At 42.8% G+C, this 25,086-nt stretch overlaps 1 protein-coding gene across 2 annotated transcripts in view; it reads left to right on the top strand.

Moving 5' to 3' along the window:
- LOC137562624 (zinc finger protein 585A-like) overlaps window positions 1-25,086 on the top strand; it is an 82,814-nt gene that overhangs the window by 10,238 nt on the left and 47,490 nt on the right. The window contains exon 3 of one of the 2 annotated variants that reach the window (XM_068274144.1): window positions 3,291-4,459. In XM_068274144.1, coding sequence (XP_068130245.1) covers window positions 3,291-4,459 — 1,169 coding nt within the window. Of the gene's footprint in view, window positions 1-3,290; window positions 4,460-22,775; window positions 22,986-25,086 lie in introns of those variants that run through there. The other variant, XM_068274143.1, reaches the window with a different exon arrangement.

Below are 25,086 nucleotides of genomic sequence, written 5' to 3'. Positions count from 1 at the left end.
CTGTATCTTTATTTATACAAATAGGAACTAGAGACAGAAAAAGGTACATTACAAGGGGCATTTGAGTGACACGAGGATAAAGTGGTAATATGAATGTGTAAGTGAAAGCCCATTGCTCTACAAACATAAAGGTGGCCATACATCAAGCGATGATGGCGGCCAACTGACCAAGAGACAGATCTCTCTCTGATTGAATGTGATTGGAGAGAGATCTGTTGGCTGCCATAATCCACAGGCTGATTACTAATCGACTTTTCTGGAATTGGGCTAGTGCCGCCATCTCGTCGCCTCGCTGCCCCAGGCCGCATCCCTCCCAAATGCCCATGTTTTAATACTTATCCGCCGATGTCTCCGCACACTTCTTCATTCACACCCACATGGTTGCTGCATAGTGACGTCATACCTTATGTGCAATACACCGGCTACCACGTGGGGTGTGAATGAGGATGAAGAGTGCAGAGATAAGTAAAGTATTAAAGCAGGAGGATCAGACATACTATGTGTGTGGACTTAGTGACCAATCCAAAAGGTTACTTTGCCTGCAGTGCTGAATGCCTTCTGGATTCCCTCGGGGTCTGAGGTTGAATGGTAAACTGCGGCAAAGTGAACAGGAATTGGAGGGTGACTGCACATATGTCACATGGTCAGCAGCGGTGCGACCCATCTTTGGCATCAGCCTGTTCACCGTATTTCAAGCCATCGTTAACGTCAGCTCGCTCAGTCTTACAAGCCATCAGAGGTGATTATTCCCCGATGGTACTGGAGTAAGACAGGATCGCAGGGTTGAACGTCACACATGCAACCAATTTTGGTCCAAAAATTGGTTGAATTGTCAGTCGGGCATGCTCTTGGCAGCACCAATTTTCATCAGATTTGTTAATTATCGAATCAGATGGTCGTTTGGCTGCCAAATCTACAAATGTTTGGCCATCTTAACCCCCCTGGCGGTAATACCGAACTGGGCTTATGCTGAGATATTTCTGCCAGGAGCGGTAAGCTCCTGCGCATTCTTTTCTCCCCCACGGCCACCGGGATCCCCCTACCTCCATTCTTTCTCTGAGGATCCCCGGCAGCAAATCAGGATGGCTGAGTTGCGGTGTGCGTCGTGACGTCATCGGGGTGGGGGGGAAATAATTAAAGTGGACCCAAAGTTTCGAACAGGGAAGAAGGAAAACACAGATATATATTTATATTGAGAGAGAGTTTCGCCTGTCTAATTCCTCCTCATTTGTCTCTAATCACAAGTTGTAATTTGATCTCTCCCCTGTGTCACCTGACTGCCATGGCAGAGATGGCAGATAAGCTCATTTGAAAGCACAGGATAGTAACAATATAGCCATTTGGTTCCCAACTGCTTCTGAGCTAAGAGCTTCTGCCTTCCTCTTACCGATTTTTGTCTGGATTTTGACTACTTTCAGCCTGCCGCCTGCACGACCTCTGCCTGGATTTTGACTACTCTCTGCCTGCTCTATTTGTACAGTTTTACAATTTTTTTTCAGTTTATTCATAAATGTTATTAAGTCAACAAATTTGTGTTCCAGTCATTTATTTATATGCAGAATGTCTACCGGGCTTTTATTGTGACATATGTTGGTGAGTTATGACTTAAAGGGAACCTGAACTGTGAAAAAATATTTAAAATAAACACATGAGGCAACTTCAAATGTACATTACGTAGTTACCTTGCCATCAGTTCCTCTCAGAAGCTCACCATTTTCTTCTGACAATAATCCCTTCCAGCCACTATGTTGCAATGAGCAAGAACACCAGATCACTAATACAAGCCCACCTAGGCAAAAAGCATATGCACACACAAGAAAAAAGACTGCCTCTAAATAGTGGAGGGCATAAAACCCCCAAAATAATAAATGAATAAAATAATGAATTCAAAATGATCTCCAAAATTATGACAATTTATTAGGGACATATCCCTTTAAAAATAGATTAAAAACAGATACAGATTGATTTTAATTGTATCTGTTTTTAATCTATTTTTGAAGGGATATGTCCCTAATAAATTGTCATAATTTTGGAGATCATTTTGAATTCATTATTTTATTCATTTATTATTTTGGGGTTTTTATACCCTCCACCATTTAGAGGCAGTCTTTTCTTGTGTGTGAATAATCCCTTCCAGTTCTGACAACATTTTGTCAGAACTGAAATATATCAGTTGCTGTCAGTTATATATATATATATCAGTTGCTGTCAGTTATAACTGAGAGGACAACTGATGTGCCATGTACAGTATCCCTATGGCTCAAGTGGGCAATGTTACAGTTACAGTATGCTGACCAGAAAGCTGTTATGGGGTAATGGCCATTTTCAAAATGGAGGACAGAGAATTCCATTGATCACAGTGGACAAACAGGATGCAAGAGAGGAGAAAGAGATTAATTTATTTAAGTATTTATATAGCGCCGACATATTACGCAGCGCTGTACAGAGTATATTGTCTTGTCACTAACTGTCCCTCAGAGGGGCTCACAATCTAGTCCCTACCATAGTCATATGTCTATCGTGTAGTGCATGTATCAAAGTCTAGGGCTCATTTTAGGGGGAAGCCAATTAACTTATCTGTATGTTTTTGGGAGATTGAGGAGTAGACTGCACGGGAGGTAAGTATGACTTGTGTATGTTTGTTTTGACTTTTAATTTTCAGTTCAGGTTTTCTTTAAGAATCGGAGGACTAAAATTCTTGAATTTTTTTTTACCGCTTTTAGACGCATAATTTCAGACAGAAATGCACCGCCAGGAAGGTTAACACAGATTGCTTTAGGTACATATAGGTCTGTTGTCAGAAGAGTAAAACATTGCTTCCATTGTCTCTTCAAGCTCTATAATTGACTGCTTTTCCACCTATGGCCAATACTTTAGCTGTAGGGGGGGGGGGGGGGGTCAATGAATACAAATAACTCTGACTTTTTTGCAAATAAAATGCAAATTGTATGCAGATAATCAGATTTGTCAGGAAATGCATTTGATAGATGGAGAACACAGGGGAAAGTTATTGTCATGTGATTGGCTGCCTGTAATGATCACATTTCTCTGTCAGGCTGATAACTAGTGACAGTCGGTGACATGCCTATAACTCTGAGATGGTGAAAACTGTATGCTAATTTATATGAAAAGTTATGCAGCTGCTGCATCTGGTCCATTTCTTATCTGCATAAACTTTGCATCAACTTGGAATTATCAGCAGCTCACTGACCATCCCTAATTATAATTGTTCCTCCCATTCTCTAATCAGAATTCTCTAACAGGAAGTGATGATGTTTTTCTATTTGCAGCGTGGAGTCCTGGCATCAGGAACCTCTCAGAGACTCGTCTCTCTGTATCCACAGACTGTACAATGGATTATGATGTCATTGGAGAAGAGTCTCCTGCAGCTTTCCTGGTCACCCCAACTATTCCCCTAGACTCTCATCACCTGTCTAACCCTGACGGGCCTCATACCCAGTACAGATCTCCCACTGCTGGAGGATCTTATTCCTGTTCCATGTGTGGGAAAAGTTTTGTATGGAAAACACAGCTTGTCGGACATAAGAAATTGCACACTGGTGGGAAGCTCTATTCATGTGCTGAGTGTGGGAGATGTTTTGCACATAAATCGAAGCTTGTCATACATGAGAGATATCACAGTGGGGAGAAGCCCTTTCAATGTCCTGAGTGTGGAAAAGGTTTTAGACTTAATTCATATCTTGTCAGTCATGAGAGATCTCACAGGGGTGAAAAGCCATATTCATGTACAAAGTGCGGGAAATGTTTTGCAGTGAAAAAATGTCTTGTCATACATGAGAAGGTCCACACTGGTGAGAAGCCATATTCATGTGCTGAGTGTGGGAAATGTTTTTCACAGAAATCTTATCTTGTCCTTCATGAAAGAACTCACACTGGAGAGAAACCATATTCATGTTCTGAGTGCGGGAAATTTTTTTCATGGAAATCATATCTTGTCAAGCATGAGAGATCTCACACTGGTGAGAAGCCACATTTGTGCACTGAGTGTGGGAAATGTTTTATACAGAAATCAGCTCTTACCAGTCATGTGAGATCTCACACTGGTGAGAAGCCATATTCATGTACTGAGTGTGGGAAATGTTTTTCACAGAAATCATATCTTGTTAGTCATACGAGATCTCACACTGGTGAGCAGCCATATCCATGTGCTGAGTGTGGGAAATGTTTTGCACATAGATTTCAGCTTGTCATCCATGAGAGATCTCACACTGGTGAGCAGCCATATTCATGTGCTGAGTGTGGGAAAGTTTTTTCACATAAATCCCAGCTTGTCAAACATGAGAGAACTCACTCTGGTGAGAAGCCATTTTCATGTGCTGGGTGTGGGAAATGTTTTGCACAGAAATCATATCTTGTGATACATGAGAGATCTCACACTGGTGAGAAGCCATATTCATGTGCTGAGTGTGGGAAATGTTTTGTACAGAAATGTCAGCTTGTTCGTCATGAGAAATATCACGCTGGTGAGAAGCCGTATTCATGCGCTAAGTGTGGGGAATGTTTTGCACGGAAATATCGGCTAGTCAATCATGAGAAATCTCATGTTGGTGATCTACTCTTATGTTGAGTGTGGGAATTTTTTTAGGGATGGAAACCATATTGTGTCATGAGAGATCTCACACTGATGAAAAGCCATATTGATGTTGGAAAAGTTTTTGAGTGGAAATTATGTCTTGTTATGGATGAGAGAGTTCACACAGGTGATAAGTAAGGGTCAGTGAAACGTAGCTTTACCTTTAGTGAACCTGAAAGGGCCATTGCATACTGCTCTCCATCTCTCCAACATGGCCTGAAGTAAGGAGGATGAAGTGTGGAGTGCAGCGGCCATTAACAGGCTTGTTCAAGGATACCAGAAGTGACATGATGAGATAGACATGGGTATGTACAGTGCCTAGCACACAAATAACTATGCTGAGTTCCTTTTTTTTCTTTCTCTGCCTGAAAGAACATCCGGTATGTAAGTGGCAGTTCCTGTCTAAGACTACAGTGTGACCCTCACTAATAAGAAAATCCAACTATAAAACACTTTCCTAGCAGAAAATGGCTTCTGAGAGCAGGAAAGAGATAATAATGGTCAATAGTTCATAGATTTTAGCTCTGACATACTTCAATGAATGTATCATTGAGCAAAAACAATAAAAAGAGTAAACGCTTAAAAAGTAGATTCAAACATAAAATAAAACCGTGGAATATCTTAAGTCATTTTAGTAGAAGGAAGATGGATTCAATTGTTTTTCATTAGTTTATTTTCACCTCGGGTGTCCTTTTCTGTTCCGCTTATCCCTCTCTCATCACTGGTGAGAAGCTCTACTACCGCACTGAGTGTGGGAATTGTTTTGTCCATAAGTATGTTTGTCCACTGTTTCTTTTATTCCTGGATGCACAGGGCAGCATATTTGCACAGGATCCTGAGGACTCTTTAATGCTGATTAGTGAATAGATTTGTAAAGCATTTAAAGCAGTATGAAACCCAGCATTTCTCCTTTGCTCTGAAAGATTATTTACAGCATATTGTTTACTACCACCGTTTTTTTTTACTAGAACAGCATTCAATTAGTTAAACATAGGACTTACATGCTCAGTGCAGAGAAAGCTGGGCGCATCTGAACTGGAGATAATGTTATCTTGTGTTAACTTAATTGTATCAAGTGAGGAATGTGACACATTCTCTGACTGTGCAGACTCTACTGAACACAGACAGCTACTCAGAAAGCTTAAAATTCAAGATTAATAAATCAGTTATGAGTAAAATGCAAAGTCTGCTCTCAGAGCAAAAAAACTGTACTTTGGGAACTTGTATTTTCTAAATGAATAATAATACTTATGCTCAAAAGCAAATATGATAACCGTATGGAATATAAAAAGTCGGAAAACCTTTTTTTATTGAATATTATGTCAGGGTTTTATACCGCTTTAAGTTCCTGAAGTGAGTTGTCGTGATGAGATAAACATGGATACAAATAGTACTAAGCCCAGTTACAACTTGCCTTGTGTTCACTTTCTGTGTATTCTATTGTAAGAATTAAAGTAAACCTGTAATTTAAAATATAGCAAGTCTGATACTTACCCCTCTGGATCATTAGGAGGCTTCCCACAGCCTTTTTCCGAGCACCCATCCAGCGCTGCACCCTGTGGAAGTTTGCAGCCGGGCTCCTGTCCTTGCGCAGGATGCTTTGTGCTGGCGCAGTACAACTGAGTAGCTCGGGCTCTGTGGAAATAGCCATGCTTGGATGGCTGTTTGCTGCTGTGCAGGTAAATAAAATAGTGCACTGCACCTGCACAGTGCGGCCACGTTTGTTCACAGATGGGAGCAAGGACAGACACTTTTTGACAAGTGCTTGTTGAGGAGGATTGGGGAATCCCAGCACTGGATTGGTTGAGGTGAGGGGTATGAGGTAAGCCTCTGGAGCTTTCTTCCACTGAGGCAAGCACCCATTTAGGGCACTTTTTTTTTATTTCAGGTTTACTTTAATACCTAACAACACAATTGTTGCCTCTTTGGTAGGATATAAAACGTAACTTTTAATAAATAAAGATATAAAATACACCCAGAGCTGGCTGTCTTAATTACAAACTCATAACTTATGAACTAGGGGTCTATAATAAGTAACGCTGGAAAGATTACTTCCCCCCCTTACAGTTCATATCGTCAATAATAAATTACACAAAACCCCCACCAAAATAACCCAACATGTTTCACTTCCTAGCGGAAGCTTTTTCAAGGGAACAAAGTGAAGTGCAAAAGTGCATTGGTGCTAAGGTGCAATATTATTAAAACAAAGAAAATAACATGAGTCAAACAGCGTGTCCGCTCATGACAGCAGCCTAAATGAACTGGCTTATTTAGGAGTCCTTTTATACTTCCTGGACAGTCACATGGGTGTGGGTGTGTTCCCAACTCCACCCATTTGTGAAAAAAGTCCTGGTGATTGGTCCCTGGGCTTGTCAGAAAATGGCCCAGCCAATCAAAGAGACTCTCCATTAGGACCCATTGATACCAGATATCCCCTTATTCTATGTCCACTACACTCCTTAGATCAATATTTCATTTCCCTGTGTGTTTAAAATACTCTATAATCCATAGATTAGTCGCTCCTGGTAGCGCTAATACACAGAGTAAGAAGTATCGTATTTCCACGCTCCCCATTGGCTAACACCTTTTCCAAGCTCAGCAGCAGAGTGCCCAATCAGATTCTGGTCACACCCATCTCCCAACAAATCACCAATCAGCTCTCCCCACGGAACACGTCCAATAAGTCCGTGCGGAAGCCTATGTACTGAGGCACAGGATGAGTCACTACTCATGCGAGTGGCTCATCTCGCAGAGTGACTCACCATTGGAGTCAGTGCTGAACAGCTGCTCCATCTCTGGTTCGATTCCCACCCTCAGCAAAATATTTTATACCTCTGTATTATTAACTCATATTTATATGGGAGGAAATTACTGTGTAGTCCTCAATTGGGAATATATATTAATGTCTGTTCTATTGTTGTATAGCTCATATGATGGTAGGTAAAAACGACACAGGTGTTTATTTTAGGAAGATCATATAGCAGATGGAGGATCTTGGCATTCATACACCCTCATACAATGGGGCCCATAAAATGCTCTTAATGATCAAAGGAGGGGGAAGTGGAAGAGGGGAGGGTCCATTATTGTTCTTATTAACCCACATGTATACTAAGGTTAGTTGTCATTGCTGAAGCTTCAGATGGAAATACACAGCTAGAGGATCACTATAAAAAAGAGTATGTGTGAACATATCCATATTCTCCAGAATTCTTAACCCCCCAACACCCCATAAATCCATACGCAGGGAAGGGGCAAAGGTTGAATAATAGGGGATGATACTTAAGGACACCCAGATACACACACATATATATATATATATATATATATATATATATATATATATATATATATATATATATATATATATATATATATATATATATATATATATATATATATATATATATATATATTTATATATATATATATATATATATATATATATGTATATATACATATACACATACATACACACGAGGAAACCATTCAGGTGTACATATACATAAAGTCGAGGTAGAAAAACCATAATGGAGCATATTACCCTGAGGATTGGCAATAGTTCTTCCATAAATATACATATTCAAATGCCCTGTTATACAGAAGGAACCACATTAAGGGGGGGGGGGGGGGGGGGGACATCCCACCGGGGATAGTCCCTTACTGTAATAAATTATAGGAAAGGTGCATATGTGAAGCCTTCATTAAGGCCAACTGGTGACATGGTACCAAGTCTATAAATCCACTTTGCCTCCAGTTGTCTAAGCTTGAGGTCCAGGTTACCACCCCTGGGTCCTAGTTGCCATTGCTGTATCACCCAAAATCTCAAGAATGCTGGATCCCCAGCATGCATCTCCTCAAAGTGTCTCGCCACTGATGTATTTCGCTTATGTTTAATGTCCCCAATATGTTCTAGAATTCTCGTTTTCACAGCTCTAGTGGTTTCCCCTATATAGATCAACGGGCATGGACATTTCAGGGCATAGACCACTCCCTCCGTGTCACAGTTAAAGAAGTCTAGTAGTCTATAGACCCTGTCGTTTTTGGGGGCTCTAAACTCTTTACATTTCTCCACGTTATTACATGCTTTGCATCTACCACATTTGAACATACCATTCAATACTGGGTTCAACCAAGTTCGCTTTTTCTCTTTAAATTTTGTGCCCTTTGCGGGCAAAAACGAGAGCATTAGGGAGTCACTGAGATTTTTCCCCCTCCTGTATGTGAAGCGGGGGGTTAATGGCAGGAAGGCCTTAAGTTGCGGGTCCAATTGTAAAATTGACCAATGTCTCTCCACTATTTTTCTTATGTTTTCTGATCTATCCGTGAATGTATTGATGATTCTAATTGCATTATCTTTCTCCCCAGTGTTCATTTTCTTTCTTGGTATCAGTAAATCCTGTCTCTGTTTCTTTTGCTTGGGTCTCTGCTGTCAACAGCACATTTTCTGGGTACCCCCTTTCCCTAAATCGCCTGTACAGATTTTGGCACTCTAGATCAAAGTCTTCCGGATTTGAGCAATTTCTTCTTGCCCTTAGGTATTGGCCTCTGGGGATCCCTTTTTTAAGGGGGGCTGGGTGAAAACTCTCCCAGTTCAGGAGAGAGTTCGTGGATGTTGACTTTCTAAAGATTGTAGTGTCAAGCCCTCCACTTTGATTTTTCCCGATGTGTACATCCAGGAAATTTATGGAGTTGTAATCAATTTCATATGTGAAATACATCCCTATATCGTTCGTATTCAAGATGTCGACGAACTCTACAAACATCTCTCTGGGGCCGTCCCACAAGACAAAGATGTCGTCTATGAAACGGCCCCAAAAGACGATATGGGAGGCATAGACCACAAGCTCTTCACCAAATACTGTAGTGTCCTCCCACCAACCAAGAAAGAGATTGGCGTACGTGGGAGCAAAGGCCGTCCCCATGGCGCATCCCCTCTCCTGTCTGAAGAACTGATTTTGAAAAACAAAATAATTATGTGTACACGCCAATCTCTTTCTTGGTTGGTCTGAATAAACACTTGTTAATTATGAATCTATGAGAGATGGTGTCTGTGTCTCTATGATTCCAGGTTTCTAATGCATGCTTAGAAACAGGTTAACATTCATTTGGATCACCTGGATAAATCCATCAAAGCGGTGTTCCATGCTATATCAATTTGGCGTCCCTGGGTGGGCCCTGGAGCGATTAGCAGCACCTCTGGTCGGACACTTTGGAGGAACACCATAGCTTCAACTTTCCAGGCTGAACAGGGAGTGCGCATTCCACTGTAAGAAGGTAAGATAAAAATATGCTTACCTCGGCCTGGTTAACTTGGTGCTATGCTGTAGCAGCCTCAGTCCGAACATTGTCACTGCTTTCTACAGGGGATGTTAAAGCTCCAGGGATTGAATTTACCCTGTATAAAGGGATTTATCCATGGTGTGTGTATGAGTGGTGTATACAAAATGTGTATGTTATGTTGGACTGTTGTTGTTTGTGAGGTTTAAAGATTGAAGTGAGTGAACAATAAATTGATTTGTGTGTAGGGTTTGACTGATTGGTTGGTGGTTAATGTCACAGGAGCTTTGCTGTTTATCTTTAAACTGGTAGTTGTAAAGTATATCCTGTGTGGTTTGAGTTTGGTAAACAGAACGCTTGATATTTCCTTCTAGGAGGTATAATAGTCACCTGAGGCCTGGAGGATGAGACTATCCAGATGAAGGCGTCAGATGACAGCAGTGTCAGAAGTTACAGGTGATTAGTAAGGCAGTCCAGGTATTACTTTCCAGAGATAGCGTAGTGAAGGCAATCCAAGGTCGGTCCAGGCAGTATTCATGCAATCCGTGTCCAAGCAGAAGGTCAATCCAAGCAGCAAGCAAGTGTAGTCCAGGTACAAGAGCAAAGTTGGCAACAGGAAATCCAGCAGAGATAAACGTGGTCAGGATACAAGGCAATAATCAGCAACAGGAATCAAGGTAGTGAGCGCAAACCCAGCAACAAGCCAAAGCTAATGCTTTCACGGGCAATTACTGGGGGCGCTCACTGGGTTTAAATACAAGAGCTAACCAATCAACACAAACAGAATTGAAAACCAACCAATAATCATTCAGCATGTCAGCTGATCAGCTGACACGCAGGGCACACGTGAGCTACTGTTTACCGTACATCTGCAGAGCGCGTACTGGGAACGTGTCCTCCACTTATCCAATGGCCTCTGAGAACCACCCTGCGCTCCACTGACATCACCCTGCGTTACACTGGCGTTACACCGCCGTACCGCAAACCTTACAACACTCTTGGTGCTTTATGCAAATGAGGCAGGATATGCAGTCACATGCAGCCATGTCTCTACTGAAGAGTAAATAGAAGTTAAGAAGGTATCCGGGGTGCATCACCAGGTTGGCCGGCTGTGACGCAAATCATTGTCAGAAAAAGGGTGTAGTTAGCTTAGAACGCTAGCATGTGAAAGTTCAGCTTATTCTATCAGTAGTCAGGAAGCTATCTGACAATTGTTTATGGGCCTCAGGGGTATCAAAGCACAATGCAGACCAATTTCGAGTAATATACATATATACAGTGTGTGTGTGTGTGTGTGTATATGTATATATATATATATATATATATATATATATATATATATATATATATATATATATTCGGTGGCCTAAGCACCTCACCTCCCCTCTCCTCCCCTCCCACCTCCTCTCCTCCAACCTCCCACCTCTCCTCCACTCCCCTCCCCGCCGCAGTATCACCGCGCATGCGCCCACTCGTCGCGCAGGCCCGCCGTGCGTGCACCGCAGACCCGGCCGCCCGCTGACCCGCCGCATACTCGGCTCCCTGGTCCCACGCTATCCCTGTGTAGCATTGTCCGTGCTGCTTTTGTAAACTCCACCCACTTTCCTGAATATTAATCCCAGTCACCCAGTGATCAACTGTGAAGTTTCTCAATGACCAAATTTATGAGCTTTGGGGTCCTTGGTAAAGTCAGATAGGCTGTTTGTGGCTCCACCCCTTTCCAGAATTTGAACACCAGTCACCCAGTGACCGACTCTACCACGTTTGAGGCATCTGCTATGAACAGTGTAAAAATGGCAGCAATTTAAATATTCCCCTTGAAAATCATCAGGTGAATTTTGATTGATTGTTGTAGGCTCCACCCACTTCCCTGAATATTAATCCCAGTCACCCAGTGACCAACTGTGTAAAGTTTGAGAACCCTGCGATTAACAGTCTAAGAATGGCTGCAGTTAATATTTTCCTCGTGAAATTTGTTTTTGGTTCTGCCCACTTTTTGTAACCTTGACACACAGTCACTCAATGACCAAGTTTGTGATCTTTCAGGTTCCTGGCACCAAAATGTGTAAATGGAGGCAGTTTATCCAGCAAAGAAATCTGATTGTCTGTTTGTGGCTCCGCACCTTTAGTGAATTTGAACCCCAGTCACCCAATGACAGACTTTAGCAAGCTTGAAGCCTCTGCCATTAGCAGTGTAAGAACGGCAGCATTTTGAATATTCCCCTTGAAAGTCAATAGGTGAATTTTGATTGGCTATTATAGGCTCCACCCACTTTTCTGAATATTAAACCCAGTCACCCAGTGACCAACTGTGCAAAGTTTGAAAACCCTGCGATAAACAGCCTAAGACTGGCTGCAGTTTACATTTTCTCATTGAAAATGAATGGCTGAAATTTGATTGGCTTATTTATGCTCCGCCCACTTTTCCTGAACTTGTAACCTCGGTCACCAAGTGACCAACTGTGCCAAGTTTGGGGACTCTGGCTTGATTACTGTGAGAAAGGCAGCCTTTTGCATTTCTCTCTCTCTCTCTTTCTCTCTCTCCCTCCCTCCCTCCCAAGCTGGACAAATTGCTGATACAGTGTCCAGGGCCCCTTAAAAATTGCAGCCGTCACTGAATAGAGGCAGCCACTTTCTTCCTGTGAGTGGCTCGGATACCGCTGTGGGCAGGACTTCTAGCATGTGTCCTGCAAAACATTCTGCTCACTTGGGCCAATCATGAAGCCATTTTCAAATTGCAGCCAATCATGATAAGCCACTCGCATCTGTAATGCAAGTGGCTCACATACCTCCAAGAAGCTTAGCCCTCTCTTCTCCACTCTCCTTAGTTTTGCAGCGAGATGGCCCTCTCTGATCTGCACTACAAGTAAAGTAGAATGTACTGTGCTCCACATGCTACCATGACTGTCATCAATAACAAGGTAAGAGATACTCAGTGCATACAATCCCATGGGAGGACTGTGACAATGCTTTTATAGTAGTAGCAGTAGGGTATTGTACCGTGTTACCCATCAGTAAAAGCAAGAAGTTTTAAATCAGGATGATACCATTTATTGGCTAACTACAAATGAATAAGAATAAACAAGCTTTCAGCCTTGCAGCCTTCGTCAGGTTTATATCCTGTTAGTTTGCAAGCTGGTGGTACAGACAGCTTATATACATGCAACATCAAAAGGAAAAACAGATATTTTTTTCAAGCATAAATACATCATTAAGATGCCTTAATACAAACAGACCATCTAAATGGGGTAAGATAAGGATCCTTGTTTACTTTATTGCTCCCAGACCTGGTATTAGGATTGACCCAGAGGTATCGTAAATTCTTAGTTCACAAGTTCAGCTAGGGTGGCTGAGACAGTTCATATATCATCCATCTCATACCAATATAGAAAGTTGTTGTCCTTATTCAGACCCTTCTGCACAGCTTTGAAACAATTTATAAATTTTGTTTCTGCTATTAATCGGTCATTTGACGTTTTGAAGCCGCCCTTCAGGGCAGTGACACGAAGATCATCCATGCTGTGTCCGTTGGACCGAAAGTGTGTAGCAACTGGGAGTCCAGATTTGGTATCATTAATAGTGTGCCTGTGTCCATTCATACGTTTGCGCAGAGTTTGTCCAGTTTCTCCCACGTACATAACATTGGGGCATTTAGCACACATGATCAGATATACCAGATTGGTGGACCCACAAGAAAATTTACCTTGTATTCTGTACTCCTGTTGTGAACCTGGTATTGTTACCCTGTCAGTGGAGTAAATGTGTCTGCAGGTCCCACATATTTTTGGTCGGCAGGGTGATGTTCCGTTTTGTTGAGGCCTATTCAAAGAGCTCCTGACAATCATCTGTTTTAGATTGTGTGGTTGCCGATATGACAAGAGTGGAGGTTTAGGGAATATCGTTCTCAGTCTGTGATCCTTGTGTAAAATGGGATGAAGTTCCTTAGCAATCCTCCTTAAGATTTCCAGGTGTGGGTTGTAGGTGACAACCAAAGGGACACGTTCCTCTTTCTGGTTTTGCTTATATTTCAGGAGTTCAGTCCTGGGGATGTTGCTGGCTTTCCTGATTTGGGCCTCAGCCATGGGAGGACTGTAACCTTGTTTAATGAAAGTGTTCTTAAGGTGATCCAGGTGCTTGTCTCTGTCCATCCTGTCAGAACAAATCCGGTTGTACCTTATAGCTTGGCTGTAAATTATAGAGTTCATAATGTGCTTGGGATGAAAACTGTCATATCTTAGGTATGTGGGACGGACCGTCCCACATACCTAAGATATCACCACCATATACATCAGGGGTAACAACATACAAACCTCTGTGTATCGCAAACCTACAGACCGTCCCACATACCTAAGATATGACGGTTTTCATCCCAAGCACATTAAGAACTCTATAATTTACAGCCAAGCTATAAGGTACAACCGGATTTGTTCTGACAGGATGGACAGAGACAAGCACCTGGATCACCTTAAGAACACTTTCATTAAACAAGGTTACAGTCCTCCCATGGCTGAGGCCCAAATCAGGAAAGCCAGCAACATCCCCAGGACTGAACTCCTGAAATATAAGCAAAACCAGAAAGAGGAACGTGTCCCTTTGGTTGTCACCTACAACCCACACCTGGAAATCTTAAGGAGGATTGCTAAGGAACTTCATCCCATTTTACACAAGGATCACAGACTGAGAACGATATTCCCTAAACCTCCACTCTTGTCATATCGGCAACCACACAATCTAAAACAGATGATTGTCAGGAGCTCTTTGAATAGGCCTCAACAAAACGGAACATCACCCTGCCGACAAAAAATATGTGGGACCTGCAGACACATTTACTCCACTGACAGGGTAACGATACCAGGTTCACAACAGGAGTACAGAATACAAGGTAAATTTTCTTGTGGGTCCACCAATCTGGTATATCTGATCATGTGTGCTAAATGCCCCAATGTTATGTACGTGGGAGAAACTGGACAAACTCTGCGCAAACGTATGAATGGACACAGGCACACTATTAATGATACCAAATCTGGACTCCCAGTTGCTACACACTTTCGGTCCAACGGACACAGCATGGATGATCTTCGTGTCACTGCCCTGAAGGGCGGCTTCAAAACGTCAAATGACCGATTAATAGCAGAAACAAAATTTATAAATTGTTTCAAAGCTGTGCAGAAGGGTCTGAATAAGGACAACAACTTTCTATATTGGTATGAGATGGATGATATATGAACTGTCTCAGCCACCCTAGCTGAACTTGTGAACTAAGAATTTACGATACCTCTGGGTCAATCCTAATACCAGGTCTGGGAGCAATAAAGTAAACAAGGATCCTTATCTTACCCCATTTAGATGGTCTGTTTGTATTAAGGCATCTTAATGATGTATTTATGCTTGAAAAAAATATCTGTTTTTCCTTTTGATGTTGCATGTATATAAGCTGTCTGTACCACCAGCTTGCAAACTAACAGGATATAAACCTGACGAAGGCTGCAAGGCCGAAAGCTTGTTTATTCTTATTCATTTGTAGTTAGCCAATAAATGGTATCATCCTGATTTAAAACTTCTTGCTTTTATAGATGATTGTAAAGTGGAAGTGGTAACCCTGCATCCGCTTTCATTTAAATTCACATTATTCCTCATTTTCCCCAGGCTCCTTATTTGTACAGTACTGTATATCCAGTGCCAGTGACATTCTTGTCTTAAAGAACAAGCGACAGCCATGCTAACCTAGAAATAAAAACCACATACAGGATCTTCTCAAAAAATTAGCATATTGTGATAAAGTTAATTATTTTCTGTAATGTATTGATAAACATTAGACTTTCATATATTTTAGATTCAAATACACACAACTGAAGTAGTTCAAGCCTTTTATTGTTTTAATATTGATGATTTTGGCATACAGCTCATGAAAACCCAAATTTCCTATCTCAAAAAATTAGCATATTCCATCCGACCAATAAAAGAAAAGTGTTTTTAAAACAAAAAAAGTCAACCTTCAAATAATTATGTTCAGTTATGCACTCAATACTTGGTCGGGAATACTTTTGCAGAAATTACTGCTTAAATGCGGCGTGGCATGGAGGCAATCAGCCTGTGGCACTGCTCAGGTGTTATGGAGGCCCAGGATGCTTCGATAGCGGCCTTAAGCTCATCCAGAGTGTTGGGTCTTGCGTCTCAACTTTCTGTTCACAATATCCCACAGATTCTCTATGGGGTTCAGGTCAGGAGAGTTGGCAGGCCAATTGAGCACAGTAATACCATGGCCAGTAAACCATTTACCAGTGGTTTTGGCACTGTGAACAGGTACCAGGTCATGCTGAAAAATGAAATCTTCATCTCCATAAACTCTGGATGAGCTTAAGGCCGCTATCGAAGCATCCTGGGCCTCCATAACACCTGAGCAGTGCCACAGGCTGATTGCCTCCATGCCACGCCGCATTGAAGCAGTCATTTCTGCAAAAGTATTCCCGACCAAGTATTGAGTGCATAACTGAACATAATTATTTGAAGGTTGACTTTTTTTGTTTCAAAAACACTTTTCTTTTATTGGTCGGATGAAATATGCTAATTTTTTGAGATAGGAATTTGGGGTTTTCATGAGCTGTATGCCAAAATCATCAATATTAAAACAATAAAAGGCTTGAACTACTTCAGTTGTGTGTATTTGAATCTAAAATATATGAAAGTCTAATGTTTATCAGTACATTACAGAAAATAATGAACTTTATCACAATATGCTAATTTTTTGAGAAGATCCTGTATATAAGTAGATAAATACTACCTCTACTTACATAACAGATGTATTGTGCTATCCACGTAATGATTCCTGTGAATGTTACAAAGGAAAAGCAGAAAATCCTTTTCTAGGCAGTGGCCATTTTGCCAAGCTAATGCTGACATCATATCCTCCCTGACTCTTGTTTCCCCCCTCCCTTCTCTTGCTCATTGTGTATTCATTATTAGCCCTCCTCCCAGAGTCTTTTTTTTTTTTTTTTACACATCCAATCACTGAGTCACCTCAGCCTTGCTTGTAAACACAAGTGATCAGCTAGACAGGGAAATAAATAGAAGAGGAGGAATATATTATAGATAAAAATAACTCCCAGCATTCAAAAGAACTCCCAGCATTCAACTTTTTGGCACTGTTAAGCACTAGGGCCAGTGCTCCTATAGTATGTAATAACTCCAAACCATAACAGCAGAAAAAAGTTTTGAATGCCGGATTAGCATCTTTATCACTTAATACACTCAGACCAGTTGCTGTTGAAATTTGATTTTTATAGTGACAATACCGCTTTAAGTACACACTTTTAATTATGATTGGCCTATCACTGAACAATTATACCACCTCCATATAGTATGAGGGTCAACAGATATTGAAAACTATAAACAGATTATGTAGGTAAACCCTCAAACTTTATTGGGGTGGTAAGATTTGTCAGTGATTGGCCAATCATAATTGAAAGTGTGTACAAGTTTTTATAAATGTTATTAGGCACCAACTTACCTGCAACCAGCCTGAAGAGAGCAGCCGACCATATGTTTCACATTGACATATGATGCATGCGCCGCCAAAAAACATGTTTACTTTAAAGAGTAACTGGCGGGCATAAAATAAAAAATCAATTCTTTATTTTTATCTGGTAAACAAGTAATAAGGATGCTAATCGGGCAATCCAAACGTTAAAATCACTATTACTTTTCCTGTTGATAAATTATCATTCCCCAGTTTACATGACTCTTATTTGGTACACAAAACATTTGGTACACAAAAGAGAGGTTGCAAGGCATGCTGGGTTGTCTTTTTTTGCTTCTCTACTTCCCCTCAGACTTAACTAATGCAGCCTGATTGGCTGAAGCCTCTTTCCCACCTGGTTTTCCCTCCCACACCTCTGTTCCTCTCTGATTGGCCAAAATTTCTTAGGCTGAAACAATGCACTTTCTACAGTGAAGGGCCGGCAAATCAGGCAGAGGAGACTAAGGGCGGATATTACATCACGACTGGCTTCAAAATAGCCACAGTAAATATGGAAACTGTCCAGAATAGGAATCTCTACTTTTCCTTTATAAAATTCACAGGAATCATAACGTGGACAGTGCAATACATCTGTTATGTAAGTAGAGCAAGTATTTACTTATATATTTGTTTTTTTCCCTGAGATAGTATGGCTGACAGCTCCGCTTTAACAGACGTTTTATTTTATCTGGGTTTACTATACCAGGCGTTGCTCCCATGCACTTATAATGGAGATTGACCTGGAGAGGTAGTGTACTAAACTCGAATGTTTACTATACCAGAGTTTATTATAACGAGATTATACTGTATCACCAGGCCTGTATTTTGGTACGGAGGATGAGAGGCACACAATGGAGTCAATTCATAAAGCATTCCCACATGCAATAATGCTCAAAACAGCTGACTTTACCGAGCACTTAGCAAAATGTCAATTCATAAAAGCTGTTACCGCCTGAAAAGCTGACATTCCTGAGCAGTGCAGGAAATTGCCACCTTATGCGGTGATTATCTCAACACATGTCACTAAAATGTCAATTCATAAAGATTAGAGCAGGCGGTATCAGGACGGAGAATATTGTCTGTTTAGAAAAGGTGATAAGAGAGCGGTTAACAGCAAAGTTAATGGAGACAGATCTCCCAGGCAGCAGTGGCAAGGGCGAAACAAAAAAGGCTGTGTTTTTTAACCTTTTGGGTACCTGTTTTCAGATATATTTCACATCAGAATGCTTGCATGTTTAACCTCTCTTGAAGTCCTTCTAAGCTGTGGCAATTAAATAGATTGTTTAGAACAGCGCTGTCCAACGGGCGGCTTGCGGGCCGCATCCGGCCCGCCAGGCCTCCTGTTGCGGCCCGCTCGTCTCCCCGAGATGCAGGCATGGCATGCGCTATGGGCGCCATGCCTGCTCCCTCTTGTGTGGCTTCTCCTGTGTCCCCACTGCTGCCTCACAGCTCAGACCTCACAGATCGCGGGGACTGAGGCAAACAGAGTGTGCATGGTACCCGCACGGAGTACGTCACATGCGGAAGTGACATCATTAGTCACTTCCGCATGTGACGTTCTGCCGCGCGGGTGTTATGCGCGCGCTCTGCTTGTTTCAGTCGCTGCGATCTGTGAGGTCGGAGCTGTGAAGCAGCAGCAGCGCTAGCGGGGACACAGGAGAGGACATTGGCGCTGATCTGAGGTAACGGGCGATGCAATGGACACCTCGCTATCTAGCTGGGGGGGGGGGACACCTGTCACTATCTAACTGGTGGGGGGGCACCTGTCACTATCTCACTGGGGGGGGGGGCACCTGTCACTATCTCACTGGGGGGACACCTGTCACTATCTCACTGGGAGGCACTTGTCACTATCTCACTGGGGGGACACCTGTCACTATCTAACTGGGGGGCACCTGTCACTATCTCACTGGGGGGCACCTGTCACTATCTCACTGGGGGGCACCTGTCACTATCTCACTGGGGGGGCACCTGTCACTATCTCATCCGGCCACACCACAGCATCACCGCCAGCCCGGCCACAGCAGCACCGCAAGGCCTTTCAGCCCACACATCATCACCAATCTGGCCAAAAACACTATTGCCAGGCCAGCCAGGCACAGCAGCCAGTAGAGGAGAATTCAGAAGCCAGGTGAGAGGTGTCTACCATATTAAAGGGGCATTCTGCCTATTTATGTGAAATGCTGTCTATTTATGTGCCTCATGACTGCTGAATTTGTCTTGTTGGGGGCCTCATGATTGCTGAATTTGTCTTGTTGGGGGCCTCATGATTTGTTGGGGGCCTCATGATTGCTGAATTTGTCTTGTTGGGGGTCACATGATTGCGAACTGCGAGACTATGGAAAAGCTGAATCATCATCATGAGACAATAGCATTAAACCTACTTTTTTAGCTTTTTAAAATAGAAAGTAAAACTGGGAGGTTCTAAAAAAAAAAAAATACATTTTTCAGGAGTAGGATGGATGAAATTGTTTATCTTCACAGTTTATTTTCAACTTGGATTTTCCATAATGTTCATGTATGAGTTAAAACGTTTGGATGTAGTTTAAATTGCTGTTGCCACTTTGCGATAAGTGACTTTTTGGGTTGCAGTTTGGGCACTCGGCCTCCAAAAGGTTCGCCACCACTGTCCTAATCTAATGTCCCACATTGCTAAGTTCATGTAAATTTGTCTCCAACCATGGCCACACCCACATTCTGGTCCATGGCCACACCCCATTTTTCGGCGTGCTGCTCTACTCACAATGGAACCCCCATGGTTTTTGGCGCACTGTGTGCGCCACGCAACTTCACCAAAATCTTAAATTGCATTTACTGGAAAGTGCAGCCAATCTAATTGTCCTTTAATTGCATTTTTTTTCCAGGGAAGGAAGGGGGTGGGGGTCTGCGGCTCTAGCAAGAACCTTTGGCCCTCCACCATGGGGTCTAAAAAAAAATGGCCCTCCATGCCCGTGAAGTTGGACAGCACTGGTTTAGAAAGACTAATAGATTCAGGGCAAGGAGAGGCAGTTTTAAAAAAAAAGCACATCTAAAGGGAAGTTGGGGATGCCTCTTGTAACGCTGTTGCTGCAGGAGAAAATGTATCAATTCAGGCAACACCGCCAGCTTAGTTCAGGAAATCATCGAGCTTCTATCGCAACTGTAAACATTTTTTGAATTAGCACACAGAAGTCTAAAATACAGAATGCGGTATTTTCCCGACAATTTTTTCCCCGCACAGCATTTTATGAATAGAGCCCAATGTGTATAAAATTCAGATAATAAAGTGCAGTAAGAGTTGCTTACCCAATGATGAAGGCCTAAGCCTGTATATTCAAAAAGGATAATTTATTGCACAGAAAAGACAACACGTGGGCTAAAATTTCATTTCCTCAGGACAATAACGTGCCTAAAATGAGCTCAAGCAATAATAAAAGTTATACATGCATAAATAAAAGTAAAAATATCAATATATAGATAAAAAGGCTAGTAGGTAATGTGCGTATATCTCTTTAAAAATATACTAAACAAGTGGTATACATAAATATATTCAAAAAAGGGTTATGTTGATAAGATAAAATGTCTCCATCAATATACCTATATATAGGTTATTGGGATTTTTATTTACACCCATGAATAGCCACAGGCAGGCTAGACAATTTTCAGAATACCATGGTAACACTCCCCCCCCCCCCCCCCATTCTATTTTTCCCTATGCTAACCCCCGTCCCACTGACTAGATGAGCTGTTATGTGACAAATAGTGTATTAACCTGTTCTTTTGTTAACAGTTGGTTTAAACAAATTCAGAATGTTTTTGCTTGTCAAGGAAATTTGTGTTATTTAATTGATCAAAACAGAATTTTGCCTTCTTAAAGGGACCCTGAACTGTCACTAAAAATGAAATTGGTACTTACCTGGTTCTTCCTCCACCCCACCATAGGCCGTGAGGTCCCCAGTGACCTTGCTCCTCTCCTGGTTCTGCTGGTTGCTCCGTTACCGGCGACTTTCAGGGCTGAAAGTTGGCAGTACACTTCCTGGATGGACACGCTATGCGTCATTAAGCCGGCCGACATGACAGTCCTGCGCATGCGCGGACGGTTTTCTAACTCTAAACCGCGCATGATGCGCAGGTTCAGAAATATTCAGCACTTGAAAGATCCACTGCATTTCCATGACTTTCCCCTACCTCCTTGGTCAGACAAACTCTCCATTAGCCAGTGTGCCCCACTGCTGGTCTATATGCCCTCTTCGGTTGCTTTGTGGGTTAACATGCCATGGTCATGTCACAGACTGGCCTCAGATAAGCTCACTAAATACAGTACAGAAGGTGGGAGAATTTTAACAAAAATAAGTAGGAAATGCCTCCATGATCCTGGTCACACCCAGATTATATTGCCCCTGCCCTTGCCACACCCCTTTAGCTCCGGATTACTCTCCGGCTGCTCCCTCTACCATACCTCTCAAGTTTTTGAGATGAGAAAGAGGGACACTTAAAGAGAACCTGTACTGAGTAAAAATATTTAAAATAAACACATGAGGTAACTTCAAATGAACATTACATATTTACCTCGCCATCAGTTCCTCTCAGAAGCTCACCATTTTCTTCTGACAATAATCCCTTCCAGTTCTGACAATATTTTGTCAGATCTGAAATATATCAGTTGCTGTTAGTAAAATATCAGTTGATGTCATAGTTACAGCTGAGAGGAAAACTGATGTGCCCGGTAATGTCCATGTTTCCCTATGGCTCAAGTGGGCCATGTTACAGTTTAACTGTGTGCTGACCAGAAAGCTGTTATGGGTAATGGCCATTTTCAAAATGGAGGACGGAAAATTCCCTTGATCACAGTGAACAAACAGGACGTGAGAGAGGAGAAAGACACTGAGCAGTAGACTACATGGAAAGCAAGTATGACTTGTGTATGCTTATTTTGACTTTTAATTTTCAGTTCAGGTTTTCTTTAAGCCATGCCCCTGCCACACCCCTGATCACACCCCTATTCACACATACCATAAAGATTTCATAAGAAAAATGTTGTTTTATAAGTCAAACCACACTGGTCCTTTCTATCCTGGTGCATTTTCTTTCATATTAACCTTTTATAATTAGTAATATATCAATTTAAAGGATGGGAATAAAGTTTAGAGTCAAACACATTTTTTAGTAGAGAAATATATATATTTACATAGAAAGGGGGACAAAGTCCTGAAAGAGGGACAAATGAGGAGGAAAGAGGGACAGGGCTCCCAATGAGGGACTGTCCCTCCGAAATAGGGACAGTTGGGAGCTATGCTCTACTTTATAATTGAGCCTGCAGTTAGCTCACTGACCACAAGATGGCGCAAACTCCCCCGCTAGCTGGAACGCAGAAACCGAAAAGAAAATACCACAGAGAGGAGGTGATTAGAGAGGCCAGAAGTAGCATGGATTATATCGTCCTGTATAGCCCAGCCCGAGCAACCTCTTACAGCGCTACAATGACACAGAGGAGGTTACGTGGGGTGGGGACGTTACTTGGAATCCCCGCCCAATGTTCCTTAGCCTTGCCTGTAATAATCAATCCATAGTCAGAGCGGAATTACTGGGAGCGATCACGTGCTGGCAGCAGAGGCGGAGGTAAAAGTTCACTTTGTTTATTTTAGTTACACTTTTGTATTTTGTAACTAATACACTGCATATAGTACATTGTCACAGAGTGGATAAGGGGAGGACAGGTACTGAGATGGGCATGAGCAAGTCTTCTACACTGACCACACTGGGGAACTGAAGACATTATTTGAACCTCTGAGCATCCATTTTGTGCTTGGATGCCATTTTGTTTCTTTAGGATACAATTTTTTTTTCTAGTTTCATAGCTTTTTATATTATAAGTAAATTACAGAGAGCCACTGAGAAGCCATTTTTAAATGAAGCCAGTATATTGCAGTTCTCTTACTTAAAGCAGGAGGATCAGCCATACTATGCCAGGGAAAAAAACGTATATAGATAGTAGATAGTATCTAGTATCTAGATAGTAGATAGATATACTTGATCTACTTACATAACACATGTATTGCAGATCAGCTGATTTCAGTGCTGTGTGACTTGTGGTACTGAGAGCATCTCCAGTGCTGCTGTGTGTCCGAGCAAGTGCTTTTCACTGTGAAAATAGTGCGTTTTACATCCTAACCACATTCTGAACACCTTTATTATATTGCTGTATACAGGGGCCCCAACCGTCCCGATTTCGCCGGGACCGTCACGGGTTGGGGAGAGGGGTCCCGCTGTCCCGGGATAGCCCCCCTTTGTCCCCGGGCTAGCAGCAGAGGAGGCAGCGGAGGAAAAAGAAGGATCGAGGCGCCAGCCCGCGGCTGTGGTGTGCGGGATGCGGGTCAAGCTTGTCCCCCCTCCCTCCGAATGTGTCCCCCTGTATGGCGAGATACGAGCGCAGCAGAGCGGCAGTCTTACCATCTTCCTCGCGTACAGCATCTCTCTTGCTTCCCAACTACTTCCTGTGACGTCACAGGAAGCGGGAGAAGACGAGATGCCCATATGCGAAGAGGAATGGTAATACTGCCGCTCTGCTGCGCTCGTATCTCGCCATACAAGGGGGACACTGGGGGGGCACATTCGGAGGGAGGAGGGGACAAGCTTGACCCGCATCCCGCACATCCACAGCCGCGGCTGGTGCTTCGATCCTTTTTTTTTTTACGGTTTACCTCCACACCCATGGGCACCCTCACCCTTCTCCCCACTATATATATATATATATATATATATACATACATACATACATACATTTTTTGGACTAGGGGTGTGTCAGGGGGTGTGGTTGGGGGGCGTGGTCAGGGGCGTGGCTTAAGTGTCCCGGTTTCTCATCTCAAAAAGTTGGGAGGTATGCTGTATAGATAGTGATTTGAGTGTTATAGTTTTCAGTCAGTATGTACTGTATACTGTGCTAGGCTAGTGTTAGGTCTTTGTGCAGTCTAGGCCTGCTAGCCTAGGGTAGCCTTAGCCTACTAGTCTCTGTAGGTTAGGGATTAGTCAGCTGTTGTGTAGTTCATCATTTGTACTGTTTATTTTATTACTTCATTTAGTGTTATGGCCCATACTCACGAGGGACTTTTGTCGCCTCAACACGCGGCGCGCAGCGGTCGTTTGCGGCGGACAGGTCGCCCGTGAGTATGGGCCGTCGCACGCCCGCGCTGCCCCCCGAACTGTCGCCCGTCGCTATGTCGCCATGCGATTGAAACTTTTCAATCGCATGGCGACAGTCGCCGCTTGCTGCCCCCCCGCCGCAACTGTCGCTAGTCCGCGTGAGTACGCGGACTAGCGACAGCAACCTCCATTGAGGTTCACAGACCTTCCGGCGGGGGGAGGAGGAACGTCAGCGACAGCTTCCGCCTTGCCGCTGGTCCCTCTTCCGCATGTGTACGCGGAGGGACCTGGCGAGAAGCTGTCGCCGGCCTGTCGCCCACACGCTCACGTGTGCTGGCGACAGGCGAGTTTTGCAGCCCGTGAGTACGGGCCTTTAGACTAGCAGCCGCAGTACTAGTTAGCACTTAGCAGCAGGCAGGCCAGCATCTGTTTGGTTATTTTCTGATTGCTGCATCTGCCTGATTGTATTGATTGCAGTGTGACAGTCAGACAGGTTTTTAGTGTCAGTGTCTGTCACTCTTGTTACTTAGTGCTACATTTACTTCTTCCACTATAGTACAGTGTAGTGTGACGTTTGTCA

This window comes from Hyperolius riggenbachi, chromosome 3, assembly GCF_040937935.1.
Source record: "Hyperolius riggenbachi isolate aHypRig1 chromosome 3, aHypRig1.pri, whole genome shotgun sequence".
NCBI lineage: Eukaryota > Metazoa > Chordata > Amphibia > Anura > Hyperoliidae > Hyperolius > Hyperolius riggenbachi.
Note: the sequence above shows the minus strand (reverse complement) of the source record. Positions and strands in the feature narration are given on the sequence as shown.